At 47.3% G+C, this 21,376-nt stretch overlaps 1 protein-coding gene across 1 annotated transcript in view; it reads right to left on the bottom strand.

The window, feature by feature from the left end:
* Positions 1-1,346: 1,346 nt before the first annotated feature.
* LOC106588199 (alpha-1,6-mannosylglycoprotein 6-beta-N-acetylglucosaminyltransferase B) overlaps positions 1,347-21,376 on the bottom strand; it is a 170,158-nt gene continuing 150,128 nt past the window's right edge. Inside the window, exons 13-18 of the mRNA XM_082965092.1 lie at positions 19,374-19,532; positions 18,653-18,799; positions 18,356-18,472; positions 5,556-5,630; positions 3,774-4,057; positions 1,347-2,462 (exon numbers count right to left, since the gene is read on the bottom strand). Coding sequence (XP_082821218.1) covers positions 2,264-2,462; positions 3,774-4,057; positions 5,556-5,630; positions 18,356-18,472; positions 18,653-18,799; positions 19,374-19,532 — 981 coding nt within the window. The 3' untranslated portion in view covers positions 1,347-2,263. The remainder of the gene's footprint in view (positions 2,463-3,773; positions 4,058-5,555; positions 5,631-18,355; positions 18,473-18,652; positions 18,800-19,373; positions 19,533-21,376) is intronic.

The following is a 21,376-nucleotide window of genomic DNA, read 5'->3' as shown; positions in this document are numbered from 1 at the left end:
AGAAGAAAGAGTGAACGTGTGTTTATTTTCTCAGATTAATAAATAACGATCGTGATAAATCTCTCTGGCCCATCCTGTTTCAGGAACTCACGTGATGCTCAGAAGTGTATGTGTGTACCTCCCAAACCTATCCATACTCACACACAGTCCTTACGCACACACACATTCATTTATGCGCACACACACACACACACACACAAACATACACTGCAATAGGCAGACACTGAGACAAAAGAGTTAATTAACCTTTCACTGTCTGGGGAATAAATCACTGTGCTAATTATATAATGACTTAATCACAAGTAATGCTAATAAAATTACATAACAGTTCTGTCTGTTGAGAAATGGCGTTATGACCCCTTGGAACAGTAGGATTAGGTTTTCATTCAAACTCCTATCTTTCAGCAAAATACAGCTAAGTGGCTTTTTATTATTCTTGTATATATCGAGCTCCAAGAGATGAACTCCTGGATAAAAATTATTCATTGGCCTATGGGCTATATGAAATTGAAAACACAGAGAGCTTTAAATAATGCTATCTTATTCCCTTTCAGGCCAATGGGGAATTCTGCATGGCCTTCACTCTGATTATATATTATTCATTATATTCTACTTCATTCACTGGAATACTGACCCGGAGCAGAAACAGAGCTGTCAACTAACGCTTCAAGCCAATGCTTCAATAGATATATAGTACACAGCAATCGATATTCACTATGAAGATTATACCCTCTACAACACACAGTACATCCGACAGTACATCCAAGACCATAGACATCTAATGTTATGGACCACTATCGTCACTACCATAGATGTCAACCTCCATAGACCTATTAGAGGAAAACCATTGCACTCTCCCAAAGGATTCCTACTTGGCGTAAAAACAGTTAGCTCCAAGACTCCATAGACTTGTACGGTATAATTGTATATACAGTGTGTACAGTATGTTTCATAATCTGCTTCTTAGTAGAGTCCAGCTACTATCCTACTATGAGCATTGGACTGGTACATTAAGGGTTATGTTGGATCACCCACTCACTTCCCAAGGTAAGCAGAAGTGTTTTGAACGCTGGCCTCAGAAGTGCATGTCTGGTCTGGAAAACTAGAAAGCAGAACAGATATCTGATATCCTCCCCTCTCCAACGCAACTTATCGACAGTCTCATCCCCTGCTTCTGGCTGTGGAGGAGTGGAAGATCAAACATCTCTTATATCTCTCTCTCTCATGGATGGATGGGCAGGGGAGGACAGGAGGGAAATGGTAAATGAGCAGCCGGAGATGAAAGAAACCAAAATATTTACGAACCATGACAAGACCGACAACAAAACGACAGTGACGCTTTGATCTCGTTTTAACTTTCCGTTTTTATTTTTTATTTCCGTCACAAAACCGCCGAAAGGTCCTCAAAAATCCTGTTCTCGCAGTAGCAGAGCTCAAAACGTTCGCTTTATTCAAAAATAAGCTTTAATCTGTTTTAGTCCATTTTAACGCAACAGAGCTGATTGCATTGACTCCGTTGGCAGTCAGGGTTATCTTAGTCGCACAAAAGAAACATTTAATCTTTAAAAGGAGGAGAGAGTCTAGGGAGAGAGTCTGTGTCCATCATCCATTGTCAAAGCGCAGCGCCAAAGAGAGAAGGAGATTGGTTATTGACCCGAAGTTGGCGTTCCACTCAAAGGTCACGTTTTCTAGGACCCATTTTCTCGCCCGGGTCAATTACTCTCTTAACTCCCTGATCTTGGAGGGTTAAAGTCAAATTATTGATATTGTAGCAGCAAATCAATGATCTTCCGGTCAGTGGGTCTCCTCTAGGTATTATTTAGGTAGCTAGCTAGATGGCAATATAGCCGTTTCTCTACTACTGTGTATTGCTCTGGCCACATGGTGAATGGTTATACTCGTTGCAGTATAGTCCAGCACATCTCTCTTAGGCCAGTGAGGAGCTTTGAGGCAAACCATCCATAGGCTCATATCAGAAACATCTTTGTCCATTTAGAAACCAAGGAAGGATGGGTGGGTGGGTGGGGGGGTGACTATGGGACAACAACCCACTCAAGCTCAGAGGATAGCTCAAACCAAGTCTTCCAGTCGGGGGGTCCTTCGGCTTTAGCCACCCCCTCTCCTAGCATCATAACCAGGGCCGGTTCATTTTATAGTCCATAGTTTATAGTCTACAATTCATAGGCTATAACTAGAGCGCCTGGAGTTGTTCCTAGCCACTTAGCTGGGTTAGGCGTTCATTGGAAAAACTCCTGGCCCCTCCTCATAAGCAGTCTCGGCAGAGGGCAACCTGGCCGCGGCGGTAGTCCCGGCAGGGGCAGAGGCGGCGGTACTTGGGGCTGAGGCCGGCACAGCTGTAGAGGAGGGGGTCTTTCTGGAGACCGCACTCCCTGCGTAGGACGGAGAAGGCCGGGAACACGTGGTTGACCTCTGCCTCCACCACCTCACACTGCACCTCTAACCTGGTGGGGGGAGGGGTGGGGGGTGGAATGTTTGATGAAGGGAGGGGGTGATGCATAGAGGGTGTTTGATTGAGCGATACAAAGAGAAAGAGAGAGTCCATGAGGGGAGGGGGAGGATGAAAAGGGGGAAGAGATGGAAGGGGAAACCGAGGGGGAGAGAGAGAGAGAGAGAAATAGTCGGAGAAACAGAGAGAGACAGAGAGAGACGCAGAGAGAGACGCAGACAGAGACGCAGACAGAGACGCAGACAGAGACGCAGACACAGACGCAGAGAGAGACGCAGAGAGAGACGCAGAGAGAGACACAGAGAGAGACGCAGACACAGACGCAGACACAGACGCAGAGAGAGACGCAGAGAGAGACGCAGAGAGAGACGCAGACGCAGAGAGAGACGCAGAGAGAGACGCAGACACAGACGCAGAGAGAGACGCAGAGAGAGACGCAGAGAGAGACACAGAGAGAGACGCAGACACAGACGCAGACACAGACGCAGAGAGAGACGCAGAGAGAGACGCAGACAGAGACAGAGAGAGAGACGCAGAGAGAGACGCAGAGAGAGACGCAGAGAGAGACGCAGAGAGAGGCGCAGACAGAGGCGCAGAGAGAGGCGCAGAGAGAGACGCAGAGAGAGACGCAGACAGAGACGCAGACACAGACGCAGAGAGAGGCGCAGAGAGAGGCGCAGAGAGAGGCGCAGAGAGAGGCGCAGACAGAGGCGCAGAGAGAGGCGCAGAGAGAGGCGCAGAGAGAGACGCAGAGAGAGACGCAGACAGAGACGCACAGAGAGACGCAGACAGAGGCGCAGAGAGAGACGCAGAGAGAGACGCAGAGAGAGACAGGCATGAAGTAAAAAAGGAACCGAAGATAAAGAAAGGAAAAATACATTGAGCAGGATGGGTGATGAAGAGAAAGACAAGGAGAAAGGGAAAGATAAAAGAGGAGGAAAAGTTAGCGTTGCTGTGACACTCTTATCGTATTCTGCTGTCACTACAGATCTCTAGATGGTGCCGACAAGACACCTGACATCACTGAGAAGACTTTGAACCTGACATCCTTGCTGTAGCTGGTTGAGTATTACGCCCACAGACAGCCCTTAGGGAACTATCCACTGTATGGTACCATTTGAGTGGTAGGGTGGTTACAGAGGTCAGAGAGCATTGTGCATGTTTGTATGATTGTTAGTGACATGTAGTGATTGTGTGTTTCGAATGTCTGCATATGTGTGTGTGTGGCTGTTAGAAACGTATGTCCAATGTGTGTGTGTACGAATATGGCTTAATGTGAAAACAGGTGTGCCAAGGTGCCACTCACCCACGGAGGGCCTCCCTATTATTGACGAAGCGGAACAGCGCGGGCTCACACACCAGGTTGGCACGCTGGCACGCCTCCACACACGACTGGCCCTCCTGGGACGCCAGCAGCCTCAGGGAGCTGAGGGGGGGCCAGGCAGGGGGGGCGTTGGCGTTGGGGGCCCAGGTTAGGGCACTGGAATTGGGCAGCAGGACAAATAGAGGCCCAGGGCTAGCCGAACTACTAAGCCCCAGCTTGGAGGAGGAGTTGGCCGGAGGGAAGGGGGCCTCGGGGGTACAGAAGTCCTGGAGGGAGAGGAGAGAGAGGGGAAGGGGATGTTGAACAACACAACACATAGGTAGTCTCTCGTGATACCACACACAGGAGATTTGTTTCTGGGTGCCGAGATTACATTATACAGAATGTGGTATTTTTGTTGACAGTGCAAATGCATGCACAGATGCCAAGTTAGCTACGCACATCCACATGCACGAATTGTCACTCCCACGCAAAACAAACACGAAAGCCAACACAAATCAAAGCCCGCTGACACTTTTGCCTTTAGCTGTGAATAAATCTACATTTCCAAACACTTCAGGGCATCGAGGGACAGAAATACAAAATAAACAGCCGTTTCTCTAACCTCCTCTATACTGCACATCACTCCAAATAATCTCCCATCAATCCTTCACCTATTCCCTGACAAAACTCATCTGGGTCCAACAGCACCAGAGAGATAACTCGTTTTAAAACTTGAAAGAGAACCGATTTGACATATTAGCCAGACCGTTTTAATAGGAGTTTTGACTGGCAATTTTTCAGACACAAACAGATTAGAGCAGATATATCAGAATCTGATAGTGACAGTTCAGTCTCTGTCTGTGTCGGCCCTACTAAGGTCTGAGACGTGTGGAGATGAGTCAGCAAATAAGAGTGATCCGGCTCTATGTATTTTACTGGTTTGTGACCCACTGACACCGTCCCCGGTTAGAGGGGAATACGCAGCCGAAGAGTAAACACACACAGGAACTTTATTTAAACACACCGAGGAAGATAAACACGGGGATGGTTCTGTAATGGAAACAGAGAGGTTATGAATATCCTATACAGTAGATAAATACACGGGGCTGAAGAGATATTTTCAGAGTACGAAAGAATGGGATATGGGACTGTATCTAACAATGACCCAATAAACATGCATTACATAGTAACATTAGATTCATGACTAGCATGGCAATAGCACAGTGGTCCTGTATGGCTCAGTTGGTAGAGCATGGTGCTTGCAATGCCAGGGATGTGGGTTCGATTCCCACGGGGGACCAGTACAAAAAGGTATGCACGCACTACCGTAAATCGCTCTGAATAACAGTGTCTGCGAAATGACGTAAGTAAAAATAATGTCAAGGACTGTGTATTTACACAAATAGTAGGCTATTGCACAGAAACACACAAGAGCACCCCCCCGGGTACACGTTTTGGTTTCGCCCTAGCACTTCACAGCTGATTCAAATAACCAACGCATCATCAAGCTTTGATGATTTGAATCAGCGGTGTAGTGCTATGGCGAAACCAAAACGTGAAACCGGGGGTATGGGACCGGGTTTGGGAAACCCGGGTCTAGTCCACAATGAGAATCAGTGTTGATTAGTGACCTCTCCAGGTTGATTACAGACAGAGGTGAGATAGTGTGTGTGGTAGGAAGGCATTTATGATAATATGTTTTGGGACAAACAGACATGGTTGAGTGCCTGCATGTATGTATGCATGTGTGTGTGTTAATGTCTGTGTGCACGGTGAACCTACCTGATGCTCTATGTAGGCGTGTACCCTCTCCAGCATTCCCTCGCAGGTGTACTCATAGGGTAGGTATGGCTCGACCTGCAAAGACACACACCCACACACCCAGATTACCACAGATCAGAACATTTCCACATAATGTGTTGCTAGGCAACCAGCATAACACCACTAAATGACCATATTTTCCAAATTTCAATATTGTTTTGCCTGTTTCCCCATCGTTCATCCTAATTGCAATAAATAGCCAATTCTACCCATTAATCACAACAAATAAACATGTCCTGCGTCACAAATGGCACCTAATTCCTTACATAGTGCACTACTTTTGACCAGGACCCATAGGGTGCCATTTGGGATGTAACCGTGGCCATTTTGAAGTGGGTTTGGCTTAATTGCAGTGGGTGACTTGTGTGTCCCAAATGGCAGCCTATTCCCTACATAGTGCACTGCTTTTGATCAAAGCCCTATGGGTCCTTCTGGAGGCATGTAGGGAATAGGATGCAATTTGGGACGCACTCATTTGCATAGCTATTCGTTTGCATAGATATTCATAGCAATTCAACAAAAGGCTCACCTTTGATTTGTCAGATAAAGAATATCAATATTGCTGTAATTCATCAAAATACTAATTATTTCTCTCTCTAGCTGAGGCAAAACACACCCACATACCGACTTGAAACTGTAAATGAAACTAAACTCAATAAACTAACTGGAAATGTACTTCCTGATCTAAATGGACATGGAAATTACAAAAATGATCTGAAAACGGAAACAGATTGTCTTATATTATTGTTCCCCATTGTATGTTATTAGGACCATGTAACAATGTGGATCCGACTGCTCAGTTGGTTGAAGTATTTAGCTATTTTTATTGACTTGGCCAAAGCTTTGGATACGGTAGACCATTCCATTCTTGTGGGCCGGCTAAGGAATATTAGTGTTTCTGAGGGATCTTTGGCCTGGTTTGCAACTACCTCTCTCAAAGAGTGCAGTGTATAAAGTCAGAAAATCTGCTGTCTCAGCCACTGCCTGTCACCAAGGGAGTACCCCAAGGCTCGATCCTAGGCCCCACGCTCTTCTCAATTTACATCAACAACATAGCTCAGGCAGTAGGAAGCTCTCTCATCCATTTATTTGCAGATGATACAGTCTTATACTCAGCTGGCCGCTCCCTGTATTTTGTGTTAAATGCTCAACAAAAAACGCTTTCTTAGTGTCCAACAAGCTTTCTCTACCCTTAACTTTATTATGAACACCTCCAAAACAAAGGTCACGTGGTTTGGTAAGAAGAATGCCCCTCTCCCCACAGGTGTGATTACTACCTCTGAGGGTTTAGAGCTTGAGGTAGTCACCTCTACAAGTACTTGGGAGTATGGCTAGACGGTACACTGTCCTTCTCTCAGCACATATCAAAGCTGCAGGCTAAAGTTAAATCTAGACCATGCTTTCCTCTATCTTAATCTCTCCTCTTTCACCCCAGCTGCCAAACTAACCCTGATTCAGATGACCATCCTTCCCATGCTAGATTACGGAGACATCGCTGCACTCTATACTCCTCTGTAAACTGATCATCTCTGTATACCCGTCACAAGACCCACTGGTTGATGCTTATTTATAAAACCCTCTTAGGCCTCACTCCCCCCAATCTGAGATATCTACTGCAGCCCTGCTCCTCCACATACAACACCTGTTCTGCCAGTCACATTATGTTAAAGGTCCCCAAAGCACACACATCCCTGGGTCGCTCCTCTTTTCAGTTCGCTGTAGCTAGCGACTGGAACGAGCTGCAACAAACACTCAAACTGGACACTTTTATCTCAATCGCTTGGACACTCTTACTGACAGTTGTGGCTGCTTTGTGTGATGTATTGTTGTCTCTACCTTCTTGCCCTTTGTGCTGTTGTCTCTGCCCAATAATGTTTGTACCATGTTTTGTGCTATTACCATGTTGTGTTGCTACCATGTTGTTGTTATGTTGTGTTGCTACCATGCTGTGTTGTCATGTGTTGCTGCCTTGCTATGTTGTTGTCTTCGGTCTCTCTTTATGTAGTGTTGTCATGACACCGACGGATGGTGGCGCCCCACCTCGCCCGGGCGGCGCTCGGCGGTCGTTGTCGCCGGCCTTCTAGCTGCCATCGATCCTCTGTTTCACTTTTCTGTTGGTTAGGTCTAGGTTAGGCACGCACCTGTTTTGTTTTAGTTGTTAGTGGGGGGGGGGGGGGGGGGGGGGTATTTAGTCTAGCTAGGTAGGTTTGTGTTTTGTGCGTGATTGTTCTATGTCAGGTCTGTGTTAGTTTGAGGAACGATTGTTTTCCCTCTGCCTGTGTTTGCCGCAGAGGTTTTGCGGGCTGCGTCCCTGCTTAGTTTAAGCTGGGGTTTGTAGCATCTATTTGTTATGCGCCCTGCCCTACCGTGTTTGGACATTTCTGGATACTCATTAAAAGGTGTGTTCACGGATTTTTCTGTCTCCTGCGCTTGACTCTGCCTCTCCTGCTTCCTTGAGCCAGCCCTTGACAAGTGTTGTGTTGTCTCTCTTGTCATAATGATTGTTTTGTCCTTTTCTTTATTTTGTATTTATAATCCCAGCCCCCGTCCACGCAGGAGGCCTTTTGCCTTTTGGTAGGCCATCATTGTAAATAATAATTTGTTCTTAACTGGTTTGCCTAGTTAAATAAAGGTTAAATAAAATATTATTATTATTATAATACCAGGATTGTGTGTTTTCTTTTTAGCCCGAGTGACTGAATACAGTATTACTTAACTGGATGTCCCTTTGGAAGCAAGTGTTTTTGATAATATGTTGTAATATTTCAAGGAAATACATTTTTGATTAAGCACAGATAGTTATGTTAAACTTTTCCATTAGGAATACGTGGAGCCTGAAAGTACAGACTACATATTAATAATGTATTCCCTCCAGTTTTAACAGTAGATCACGTATCTAATGTTCCAAATCTCACTTGTAAACGTTACATCACTCAGTAAATCATGTTTTAATACAAAATGTTTAACTGGATGTGAAATCTGACTTTTCCAATTTCAAATAAAGAATAGCAAATGTGTAGAAAGGATGTATGAAAAAAGTTACACATCACAAATCCTATCAAAACATAACACTTTATGAATCATGTATATAAACTAGCACAGAAATATGCCTCACAACATTTGCTTTGGTCTAAGCAGAGAGAGGCACAGTCTTGACCTCCCTCCCTCCCTCCCTTCCTCCCATTTATTAAAGAGGGATAAATATGAAAACAACAGGTCAGTGGGATGGACAGAATGAGAAAGGGGGAACATAGAGAGAGCGAGAGAGAGAGAGTGAAAGAGAGAGACAGAGCAAGAGAGAGACATAGAAAGAGAAATGGATATGGATTTATGTGAACATGAAGAAGTGTCAGCCAGAAGAGATTGCTTGGTCTGCATGGCTGAGCATGTGGAGCCGCCCTGGACAGAGAGCCAGCCCACAGACAAACAGGGGGAGTGTGCAGTCTCCAGTGAGGGGTGAAGTGGCCCATCAGCCATCTATCACTGGAGTGACAGACAGAGAGGGCAGACTTCTCTCAGTGGACGGACGGACGGACAGACGGACAGACAGACAGACAGACAGACAGACAGACAGACAGACAGACAGACAGACAGACAGACAGACAGACAGACAGACAGACAGACAGACAGACAGACAGACAGACAGACAGACAGACAGACAGACAGGGCAGCCATCTTTCAGTGGACAGACAGACAGACAGACAGACAGGGCAGCCATCTTTCAGTGGACAGACAGACAGACAGACAGACAGACAGACAGACAGACAGACAGACAGACAGACAGACATCTTTCAGTGGACAGACAGACAGACAGACAGACAGACAGACAGACAGACAGACAGACAGACAGACAGGGCAGCCATCTTTCAGTGGAGTGACAGACAGACAGACAGACAGACAGACAGACAGACAGACAGACAGACAGACAGACAGACAGACAGACAGACAGACAGACAGGGCAGCCATCTTTCAGTGGACAGACAGACAGACAGACAGACAGGGCAGCCATCTTTCAGTGGACAGACAGACAGACAGACAGACAGACAGACAGACAGACAGACAGACAGACAGACAGACATCTTTCAGTGGACAGACAGACAGACAGACAGACAGACAGACAGACAGACAGACAGACAGACAGACAGACAGACAGACAGGGCAGCCATCTTTCAGTGGACAGACAGACAGACAGACAGACAGGGCAGCCATCTTTCAGTGGACAGACAGACAGACAGACAGACAGACAGACAGACAGACAGACAGACAGACAGACAGACAGACAGACAGACAGACAGACAGACAGGGCAGCCATCTTTCAGTGGACAGACAGACAGACAGACAGACAGGGCAGCCATCTTTCAGTGGACAGACAGACAGACAGACAGACAGACAGACAGACAGACAGACAGACAGACAGACAGACAGACATCTTTCAGTGGACAGACAGACAGACAGACAGACAGACAGACAGACAGACAGACAGACAGACAGGGCAGCCATCTTTCAGTGGAGTGACAGACAGACAGACAGACAGACAGACAGACAGACAGACAGACAGACAGACAGACAGACAGACAGGGCAGCCATCTTTCAGTGGACAGACAGACAGACAGACAGACAGGGCAGCCATCTTTCAGTGGACAGACAGACAGACAGACAGACAGACAGACAGACAGACAGACAGACAGACAGACATCTTTCAGTGGACAGACAGACAGACAGACAGACAGACAGACAGACAGACAGACAGACAGACAGACAGACAGACAGGGCAGCCATCTTTCAGTGGAGTGACAGACAGACAGACAGACAGACAGACAGACAGACAGACAGACAGACAGACAGACAGACAGACAGACAGACAGACAGACATCTTTCAGTGGACAGACAGACAGACAGACAGACAGACAGACAGACAGACAGACAGACAGACAGACAGACAGACAGACAGGGCAGCCATCTTTCAGTGGAGTGACAGACAGACAGACAGACAGACAGACAGACAGACAGACAGACAGACAGACAGACAGACAGACAGACAGACAGACAGACAGCGCCGGGGCACTGAGCTACGGCATGTCTGACAAGACACAGCAGACAGCAGGAGAGTGGAGAGGGAAGAACACACACACATTTAGAGACACACAGACACACACACAAACACACACAAAATCACACACACACACAAACAACACAGCCTTATAGAGGCATTTTAATCAGCCTGTTTGACCTCTTTTTCAACTTCTCTCAACCTCTCACACTCCCTGTAGCCTCAAGCTGACTGCAGGTTCCCATTAAGCCACATTTACTGCTAATTACCCCTGGCTGTGGACACACTGTTTCCCAATGCTAGCGTAGCATACACCACTGTCCTAGGTTAAACCATTGCAGCTAGTGCTTCTCCATATGGAGCTTTCGGAGGTGCATTTCAAGTGCACAGTATTTCCTGGATGGAGCGAGCTGAAACGTAATTTAAAAAAGCAGCGTCACCCGATCAGTATCAAATCAAATCAAAATCAAATCCAATTTTATTAGTCACATGCACATGAAATGCTTACTTACGAGCCCCTAACCAATAACGCAGTTAAAAAAAAATACAGATAAGAATAAGAAATAAAAGTAACTAAAGAGCAGAAGTAAAATAACAATAGCGAGACTATATATAGGGGGGTACCGGTACAGAGTCAATGTGCAGGGGCACCAGTTAGTCGAGGTAATTGAGGTAATATGTACATGTAGGTACAGTTATTATAGTGACTATAGATAGATGATAACAACATAGAGTAGTAGTGGTGTAAAAGAGGGGAGGGGGGACAATGCAAGACGTCTGGGTAGTCATTTGATTAGATGTTCAGGAGTCTTATGGCTTGGAGGTAGAAGCTGCTTAGAAGCCTCTTGGACCTAGACTTGGCACTCTGGTATCGCTTGCCGTGCGGTAGCGGAGAGAACATTCTTTGACTAGGGTGGCTGGAGTCTTTGACAATTTATAGGGCCTTCCTCTAGTATAGAGGTCCTGGATGGCAGGACGCTTGGCCCCAGTGATGTCCTGGAACCGTTCACTCTACCCTCTGAAGTGTGAACGGCCCAGTTGCCATACCAGGCAGTGATGCAACCCGTCAGGATGCTCTCAATGGTGCAGCTGTAGAACCTTTTGAGGATCTGAGGACACATGCCAAATATTTTCAGTGTCCTGAGGGGGAATAGGTTTTGTCATGCCCTCTTCACAACTATCTTGGTGTGCTTGGACCATGTTAGTTTGTTGGTGATGTGGACACCAAGGGACTTGAAACTCTCAACCTGCTCCACTACAGCCCTGTCATTGAGAATGGGGGCGTCTTCGGTCCTCTTTTTCCTGTAGTCCACAATTATCTCCTTTGTCTTGATCCCGTTCAGGGAGAGGTTGTTGTCCTTACACCATACTGCCAGGTCTCTGACCTCCTCCCTATAGGCTGTCTCGTCGTTGTCAGTGATCAGGCCTACCACTGTTGTGTCATCGGCAAACTTAATGATGGTGTTGGAGTCGTGCCTGGCCGTGCAGTCATGAGTGAACAGGGAGTACAGGATGGGGCTGAGCACGCACCCCTGAGGGGCTCCTGTGTTGAAGATCAGCGTGGCGGATGTGTTATTATCTACCCTTACCACCTGGGGGCAGCCCGTCAGGAAGTCCACGATCCAGTTGCAGAGGGAGGTGTTTAGTCCCAGGGTCCTTAGCTTATTGATGAGTTTTGAGGGCACTATGGTGTTGAACGCTGAGCTGTAGTCAATGAATAGCATTCTCACATAGGTGTTTCTTTTGTCCAGGTGGGAAAGGGCAGTGTGGAGTGCAATAGGGATTGCATCATCTGTGGATCTGTTGGGGTGGTATGCAAATTGGAGTGGGTCTAGGGTTTCTGGGATAATGGTGGCGGTTTGGAGCGAGCAGTCGCACCACGCTTCGCTCCACAGGTAATATTCCACTTCGCTACATTACAACGGCTTGATTTGTTTGATCTGAGCAATTCTTCTTAGCTAGCTACATAGCCGTCTTTGTATCAAAGATAATTGTGTAGTTTAGAGTAACTGAGTAATTATCGAGGCTAGCTATCTTCGTCCTCCTAACGTAGTCAACACTGCTAGCTGCTAGCTAGCTAGTCATCACTGTTAGCTAGCCAACTTCTACCGACTAACAGCACCGCAGAAACTATTACATTACAACGCAACGACTTGATTAGTGTGGTGTTAGTGTTAGTTAGCCAGCTACATAGTTGTCTGTGCTGTCTCTGTATCTAAGATAATTGTGTAGTTTGAGTTTGAGTATTATCGAGGTGTGCTAGCCAGCCGCGACGCGGCGCCAGACTTACTCAACACACCTAGTCATCATTAACCCACTGCCAGATAGCCGTCCGTTACCGACTAGCAACGCTGTAGTTACTAATACTTCACAACGGAACGATTTGACTAGTGCAGTGTTACCTAGCGAGCTACCTAGTTGTCTTTGTCATAGCTTGATAATTGTTAATTGATAATTGTTAGCTAGCCAGCCATCGAGGTTAGCTAGCCAGCTATTTCCGTCCCCCGCGACGCCATTTTTCCTAACCTAGCCAACTATTACCGACGAGCAGCATTGTTGAAACTAAATACACTACAAGGAACGTCTTGATTAGTGTTATGTTAGCTAGCTAGCTACAAAGTTGCTTTGTATCATGACAAGGTGTAGTACTGAAACTACCGAGGTTACCTAGCCAGCTACACGTTCAAAGTCAACAACGCAGCCACTGCTAGCTAGCCTACTCCACCAGCCAGCAGTACTGTATCATTTTAGTCAATAACATTTTTGCAACGTAAGCTTAACTTCCTGAACATTCGAGACGTGTAGTCCACTTGTCACTCCAATCTCATTTGCATTAGCGTAGCCTCTTCTGTAGCTTGTCTACTATGTGTCTGCCTATCCCTGTTCTCTCTCCTCTGCACAGGCCATACAAACGCTCCACACCGCGTGGCCGCTGCCGCTCTAACCTGGTGGTCCCAGCGCGCACGACCCACGTGGAGTTCCAGGTCTCCGGCAGCCTCTGGAACTGCCGGTCTGCGGCCAACAAGGCTGAGTTCATCTCAGCCTATGCTACCCTCCAGTCCCTAGACTTCCTGGCGCTGACGGAAACATGGATCACCACAGATAACACTGCTACTCCTACTGCTCTCTCCTCGTCTGACTACGTGTTCTCGCATACCCCTAGAGCATCGAGCCAGCGGGGTGGTGGCACTGGAATCCTCATCTCTCCCAAGTGGACATTCTCTCTTTCTCCCCTGACCCATCTGTCTATCTCCTCATTTGAATTCCATGCTGTCACAGTTACCAGCCCTTTCAAGCTTAACATCCTTATCATTTATCGCCCTCCAGGTTCCCTTGGAGAGTTCATCAATGAGCTTGACGCCTTGATAAGTTCCTTTCCTGAGGATGGCTCACCTCTCACAGTTCTGGGTGACTTTAACCTCCCCACGTCTACCTTCGACTCATTCCTCTCTGCCTCCTTCTTTCCACTCCTCTCCTCTTTCGACCTCACCCTCTCACCTTCCCCCCCTACTCACAAGGCAGGCAATACGCTTGACCTCATCTTTACTAGATGCTGTTCTTCCACTAATCTCATTGCAACTCCCCTCCAAGTCTCCGACCACTACCTTGTATCCTTTTCCCTCTCGCTCTCATCCAACACTTCTCACTCTCCCCCTACTCGGATGGTATTGCGCCGTCCCAACCTTCGCTCTCTCTCTCCCGCTACTCTCTCCTCTTCCATCCTATCATCTCTTCCCTCTGCTCAAACCTTCTCCAACATATCTCCTGATTCTGCCTCCTCAACCCTCCTCTCCTCCCTCTCTGCATCCTTTGATTTCCTCTGTCCCCTATCCTCCAGGCCGGCTTGGTCCTCCCCTCCTGCTCCGTGGCTCGACGACTCACTGCGAGCTCACAGAACAGGGCTCCGGGCAGCCGAGCGGAAATGGAGGAAAACTCGCCTCCCTGCGGACCTGGCATCCTTTCACTCCCTCCTCTCTACATTTTCCTCTTCTGTCTCTGCTGCTAAAGCCACTTTCTACCACTCTAAACTCCAAGCATCTGCCTCTAACCCTAGGAAGCTCTTTGCTACCTTCTCCTCCCTCCTTAATCCTCCTCCCCCTCCCCCCCCCCCCCCCTCCTCCCTCTCTGCGGATGACTTCGTCAACCATTTTGAAAAGAAGGTTGACGACATCCGATCCTCGTTTGCTAAGTCAAACGACACTGCTGGTCCTGCTCACACTGCCCTACCCTGTGCTTTGACCTCTTTCTCCCCTCTCTCTCCAGATGAACTCTCGCGTCTTGTGACGGCCGGCCGCCCAACAACCTGCCCACTTGACCCTATCCCCTCCTCTCTTCTCCAGACCATTTCCGGAGACCTTCTCCCCTACCTCACCTCGCTCATCAACGCATCCTTGACCGCTGGCTACGTCCCTTCCGTCTTCAAGAGAGCGAGAGTTGCATCCCTTCTGAAAAAACCTACACTCGATCCCTCCGATGTCAACAACTACAGGCCAGTATCCCTTCTTTCCTTTCTCTCCAAAACTCTTGAACGCGCCGTGCTTGGCCAGCTCTCTTGCTATCTCTCTCAGAATGACCTTCTTGATCCTAATCAGTCAGGTTTCAAGACTGGGCATTCAACTGAGACTGCTCTTCTCTGTGTCACGGAGGCTCTCCGCACTGCTAAAGCTAACTCTCTCTCCTCTGCTCTCATCCTTCTAGACCTATCTGCTGCCTTTGATACCGTGAACCATCAGATCCTCCTCTCCACCCTCTCCGAGCTGGGCATCTCCGGCACCGCGCACGCTTGGATTGCGTCCTACCTGACAGGTCGCTCCTACCAGGTGGCGTGGCGAGAATCTGTCTCCGCACCACGTGCTCTCACCACTGGTGTCCCCCAGGGCTCTGTTCTTGGCCCACTCCTATTCTCGCTATACACCAAGTCACTTGGCTCTGTCATATCCTCACATGGTCTCTCATATCATTGCTATGCAGATGACACACAACTAATCTTCTCCTTTCCCCCTTCTGACAACCAGGTGGCGAATCGCATCTCTGCATGTCTGGCAGACATATCAGTGTGGATGACGGATCACCACCTCAAGCTGAACCTCGGCAAGACGGAGCTGCTCTTCCTCCCGGGGAAGGACTGCCCGTTCCATGATCTCGCCATCACGGTTGACAACTCCCTTGTGTCCTCCTCCCAGAGTGCTAAGAGCCTTGGCGTGACCCTGGACAACACCCTGTCGTTCTCCACCAACATCAAGGCGGTGACCCGATCCTGTAGGTTCATGCTCTACAACATTCGCAGAGTACGACCCTGCCTCACACAGGAAGCGGCGCAGGTCCTAATCCAGGCACTTGTCATCTCCCGTCTGGATTACTGCAACTCGCTGTTGGCTGGGCTCCCTGCCTGTGCCATTAAACCCCTACAACTCATCCAGAACGCCGCAGCCCGTCTGGTGTTCAACCTTCCCAAGTTCTCTCACGTCACCCCGCTCCTCCGCTCTCTCCACTGGCTTCCAGTCGAAGCTCGCATCCGCTACAAGACCATGGTGCTTGCCTACGGAGCTGTGAGCGGAACGGCACCTCCGTACCTTCAGGCTCTGATCAGGCCCTACACCCAAACAAGGGCACTCCGTTCATCCACCTCTGGCCTGCTCGCCTCCCTACCTCTGAGGAAGCACAGTTCCCGCTCAGCCCAGTCAAAACTGTTCGCTGCTCTGGCACCCCAATGGTGGAACAAGCTCCCTCACGACGCCAGGACAGCGGAGTCAATCACCACCTTCCGGAGACACCTGAAACCCCACCTCTTCAAGGAATACCTGGGATAGGATAAAGTAATCCTTCTAACCCCCCCCTTAAAAGATTTAGATGCACTATTGTAAAGTGGTTGTTCCACTGGATATTATAGGTGAATGCACCAATTTGTAAGTCGCTCTGGATAAGAGCGTCTGCTAAATGACTAAAATGTAAAAAATGTAAAAAATGTGTTGATGTGAGACATGATCAGCATTTCAAAGCATTTCATGACTACAGACGTGAGCTCTACGGGTTGGTAGTCATTTAGGCAGGTTACCTTAGTGTTCTTGGGCACAGGCACTATGGTGGTCTGCTTAACACGTGTTGGAATTACAGATTCAGACAGGGAGAGGTTAAAAATGTCAGTGAAGATACTTGCCAGTTGGTCAGCACATGCTCGCAGCACACGTTCTGGTAATCCGTATGGCCCTGTGGCCTTGTGAATGCTGACCTGTTTAAAGGTCTTAGTCACATTGACTGCGGAGAGCGTGATCACACAGTTATCCGGAACAGCTGGTGCTCTCATGCATGTCTCAGTGTTATTTGCCTCGAAGCGAGCATAGAAGTAGTTTAGCTCGTTTGGTAGGCTCATGTCAATGGGCAGCTCTCGGCTTTGCTTCAATTTGTAGTCTGTAATGGTTTGCAAGCCCTGCCACATCCGATGAGCATCAGAGCTGGTGTAGTACGATTCGATCTTAGTCCTGTATTGATGCGTTGTCTGTTTGATGGTTCGTTGGCTGGCATAGCGGGATTTGTTATAAGCTTCCGGATTAGAGTCCCACTCCTTGAAGCGGCAGCTCTAGCCTTTAGCTCAGTGCGGATATTGCCTGTAATCCATGGCTTCTGGTTGGGGTATGTACAGTACGTATGGTCACTGTGGGGACGACGTCATCGATGCACTTATTGATGAAGCCAGTGACTGATGTGGTGTACTCTTCAATGCTATCGGAGGAATCCCAGAACATATTCCAGTCCGTGCTAGCAAAACAGTCCTGTAGCTTAGCATCTGCTTCATCTGACCACTTTTTTATTGATCTAGTCACTGCTTTAATTTTTGCTTGTAAGCAGGAGTATAGAATTATGGTCAGATTTGCCAAATGGAGGGCGAGGGAGAGCTTTGTATGCGTCTCTGTGTGTGGAGTAAAGGTGGTCCAGAGTTTTTTTCCTCTGGTTGCACATTTAACATGCTGATAGAAATTTGGTAAAGTGGATTTAAGTTTCCCAGCATAAAAGTCCCCGGCTACTAGGAGCGCCGCCTCTGGGTGAGCGTTTTCTTGTTTGCTTATGGCGGAACACAGCTCATTCAATGCTGTCTTAGTGCCAGCTTCTGTCTGTGGTGGTATGTAAACAGCTATGAAAAATACAGATGAAAACTCTTTCGGTAGATTGTGTGGTCTACAGCTTATCATGAGATACTCTTCCTCAGGCGAGCAATAGGTCGTGCACCAGCTGTTATTTACAAAAATACATAGTCCGCTGCTCCTTGTCTTACCAGACGCCACTGTTCTATCCTGCCAGTACAGCGTATAACCAGCCAGCTGTATGTTGATAGTGTCGTCATTCAGCCACGACTTCGTGAAGCATAAGATATTAGAGGTTTGAATGTCTCGTTGGTAGTTTAATCTTGCGCGTAGGTCATCGATTTTATTGTCCAAAGATTGCACGTTTGCTAGCAGAATGGAAGGAAGTGGGGTTAATTCGATCGCCTACGAATTCTCAGAAGGCAGCCCGCCCTTTGGCCACTTTTTCTCCGCCTCCTCTTCACGCAAATCACGGGGATCTGGGCCTGTTCCCGAGAAAGCAGTATTTTGTTTGCGTCTGGCTCGTCAGACTCGTTATATGGTTGTACAATCCTTCCCTGGTGCAACATAGTGTGTTTGGTCACTGCCAAAGAAACCAATGAGTCAAGAAATACATAATGAAATAACTGTACCTTGGTACTCATGATCTCTCTGATGGCAGAGTCAAACTCCTGGGAGTTGTTGTAGTCTACTGTCATGACGTGGGGCCGCCCGATGTACTGCTCTGCATACGGGTGCTGGGACGACACCTGAGAGGGGTGGAGTATAGAATTAGTAGAACCTTCCAGTTTAAAGCAATATTCTGTGATGTATAAGTGGCACATTTGGTGTACAATCGGGAATGTTGGTAGTTTGTTGAATTTCATTGGTTAATTTTCAATTGAAGAGTGGTACAGTACTAGATACGGTGTTGACCAATGGGAGCTCACCTCTCTAGACGTTGGCTTCCCTCTGAAGAACTCGTGATTGAGCGAGCTGTGGGGTGGGTGGAACTTGGGCTGCAGGTAGATGCACCCATTGGCTATGGCCTCCAGAGGGGCGGGCCCTTCGTAGGGGAAACCAAACCCGATGAAGAGCTGGTGGAGGAGACGAAGATGATACTAGTTAGGATAACCATCAGTTATTTTATTAATGCTTGTCAATTGAAAATGCTGCCATTTACAGATATACCAGGGACTGGAAGGTAACTCTGTGTTGGCCTTGCGTAGATGCTGTTGTAGTTAGTGCTGGTGCAACACTAGTGTGTGTGGAACTAGTGTGTGTGTGTGTTGTGTGTGTGCATTATGTGTGCGTGCATGGTGCCTGAATGTGTTTGCGCATGTACAGATCTAGGATCTTAATTTGAGCCAGTTTGTTACAGCAGGAAAATAACCCTGCAGCAACAGGAAATATGAATTATGAGGATTCTAATGATTGGACATTGTTTGTAGAGGTTGATACATTGATACATCCGTAACTGAAAATCAAGCCTGAATTTCAAAGTGGAAATTACAAACTTAAGAAGCCTTTTTAAACCTCAAATACACTTACATTTCCTGCATTGCAGGAAAGTTATCCTGCAACAGGGTGATCCAATTAAGATCCCACATCTGTTGTGTGTTACCTCTTGTGTATGTTGGTTTATCGTCTAGTGTGTGCGTGTTCCAGTACCTTGGCCTTGCGGAGCAGCGTCTGCAGCTCGTGCTGGGGCAGCAGGCCGTGGTTCTTGACGTAGGCAGGCACCTCGGGGGGCCGCTGGGTTTCGTAGTACACCGTCCCGTGGACCTCCATGTACCTGTGGAGGATCTGGAGGAAACCTTCCTTACCCTGCTGATAGACAAGGAGGAGGAGAGAGAGAGAGAGAGAGAGAAAGAATGTAAGAAAGTGAATGGGGAGTTGATGAGCGAGGAGAGGAAGTGGGACGATGGAAAATGTCATGAGTGAGTGAGAAAGGAAAGGAAAGGGAGAGAGTGAGAGAGGGAGTGGGTTGAGTTTGAGGGAGAAAGTGGAGGAGCAAGTGCGATGGGAGAGGGGGAGGGGGAGGGACGGAGGGAGGGGAGAGCTGGAGAGGGAAGGAGAGACAGAGAGAATGACGTGATTAGAGGTGATGTGTTAATGGCTGTGTGTGTGGTTGTTTATGAGTGTACATATAAGTGGCAATGAGTGTGTGTGTTAGTGTGTGTGTGTTAGTTTGTGTGTACGCGTGATAATGCACTATGAGTGTTTATGTGTGTGTATGAGTGGTTGTGAATTCACTGAGTGAGTGTGTGTGTGCTGTGTCAACGTTAGCATCTTCACACAGAGAGAGGCAAAGCCATTGCCTGTTAGTGAGCGCAGGGAATTTAATGTGACGGACCCCTTTAGAAAACCCAAAGAGACACACAGTGCCGCACTGTCGCGGGCCGTCAATATGAATGAGGTGAAGTGCTAGGGATCTGGCATGGCTTCCCGCACACGTGCGTGCACACACACACCCTTTCTCTAAATCCCTCTCTATCTCATCACACACATTTGGCCCCTAGCGTCTCTTCCCGGCGCCAGAGAGCGAGGAGCGAGGCGTCCATGTAAGGACGCAGGGAAAAAATACTGGCAGACTGCCAGTGCCACCCCAGGCACCCAGAGGGCAGCAGCAGCAGAGCATAGCATTAGCCAGCCTGTGACAGCCGGTTCCACTCATCTCCTTACTGGCTGCTATGACATCCCTCTCCCTGACCTATCTGTGGAGCTCTCACACGTCTCTACCTATCTGATTGGTTTATTCAGTGGTTTATTCGGATGCCCATTGGCTTTTGCTGAAGCATCAGCTACTCTTCCTGGGTTCCACAAAAACACAAAACATGACAAGTAACAAAACACTGATACACTGATGGACAAAGACAGTCACACGCATTTCATATACAACAATAAACAAACAATAATACAAAACAAATAATAATAATAGTATGAATGTGTGTGTTAGAGTGTGTCTGTGGGTGTGTCTTCATAGTCCCGCCGTTCCATCATGCAGTAATGGGGCTTTAGGATTAAAGACTGTAAAACAGCAAGCCTGCCCATACATTGAAATTAATAGATTATGCCCATACATGGAAATGAATAGATTGAGCCCATACATGGAAATGAATAGATTATGCATATACATTGAAATTAATAGATTATGCCTGTACATTGAAATGAATAGATTGTGCCCATACATTGAAATGAATAGATTATGCCCATACATTGAAATGAATAGATTGTGCCCATACATTGAAATGAATAGATTATGCCCATACATTGAAATGAATAGGTTATGCCCATACATTGAAATGAATAGATTATGACCATACATTGAAATGAATAGATTATGCCCATACATTGAAATGAATAGATTATGCCCACACATGGAAATGAATAGATTGTGCCTGTATATTGAAATGAATAGATTTTGCCCATACATTGAAATGAATAGATTGTGCCCATACATTGAAATGAGTAGATTGTGCCCATACATTGAAATGAATAGATTATGCCCATACATTGAAATGAATAGATTATGCCCATACATTGAAATGAATAGATTGTGCCCATACATTGAAATGAATAGATTGTGCCCGTACATTGAAATGAATAGATTATGCCCATACATTGAAATTAATAGATTGTGCCCATACATTGAAATGAATAGATTATGCCCA

Source organism: Salmo salar, chromosome 02 (genome assembly GCF_965601325.2).
Source record: "Salmo salar chromosome 02, fSalSal1, whole genome shotgun sequence".
Classification (NCBI taxonomy): domain Eukaryota; kingdom Metazoa; phylum Chordata; class Actinopteri; order Salmoniformes; family Salmonidae; genus Salmo; species Salmo salar.
This window is presented reverse-complemented; position numbering and strand designations above follow the sequence as displayed.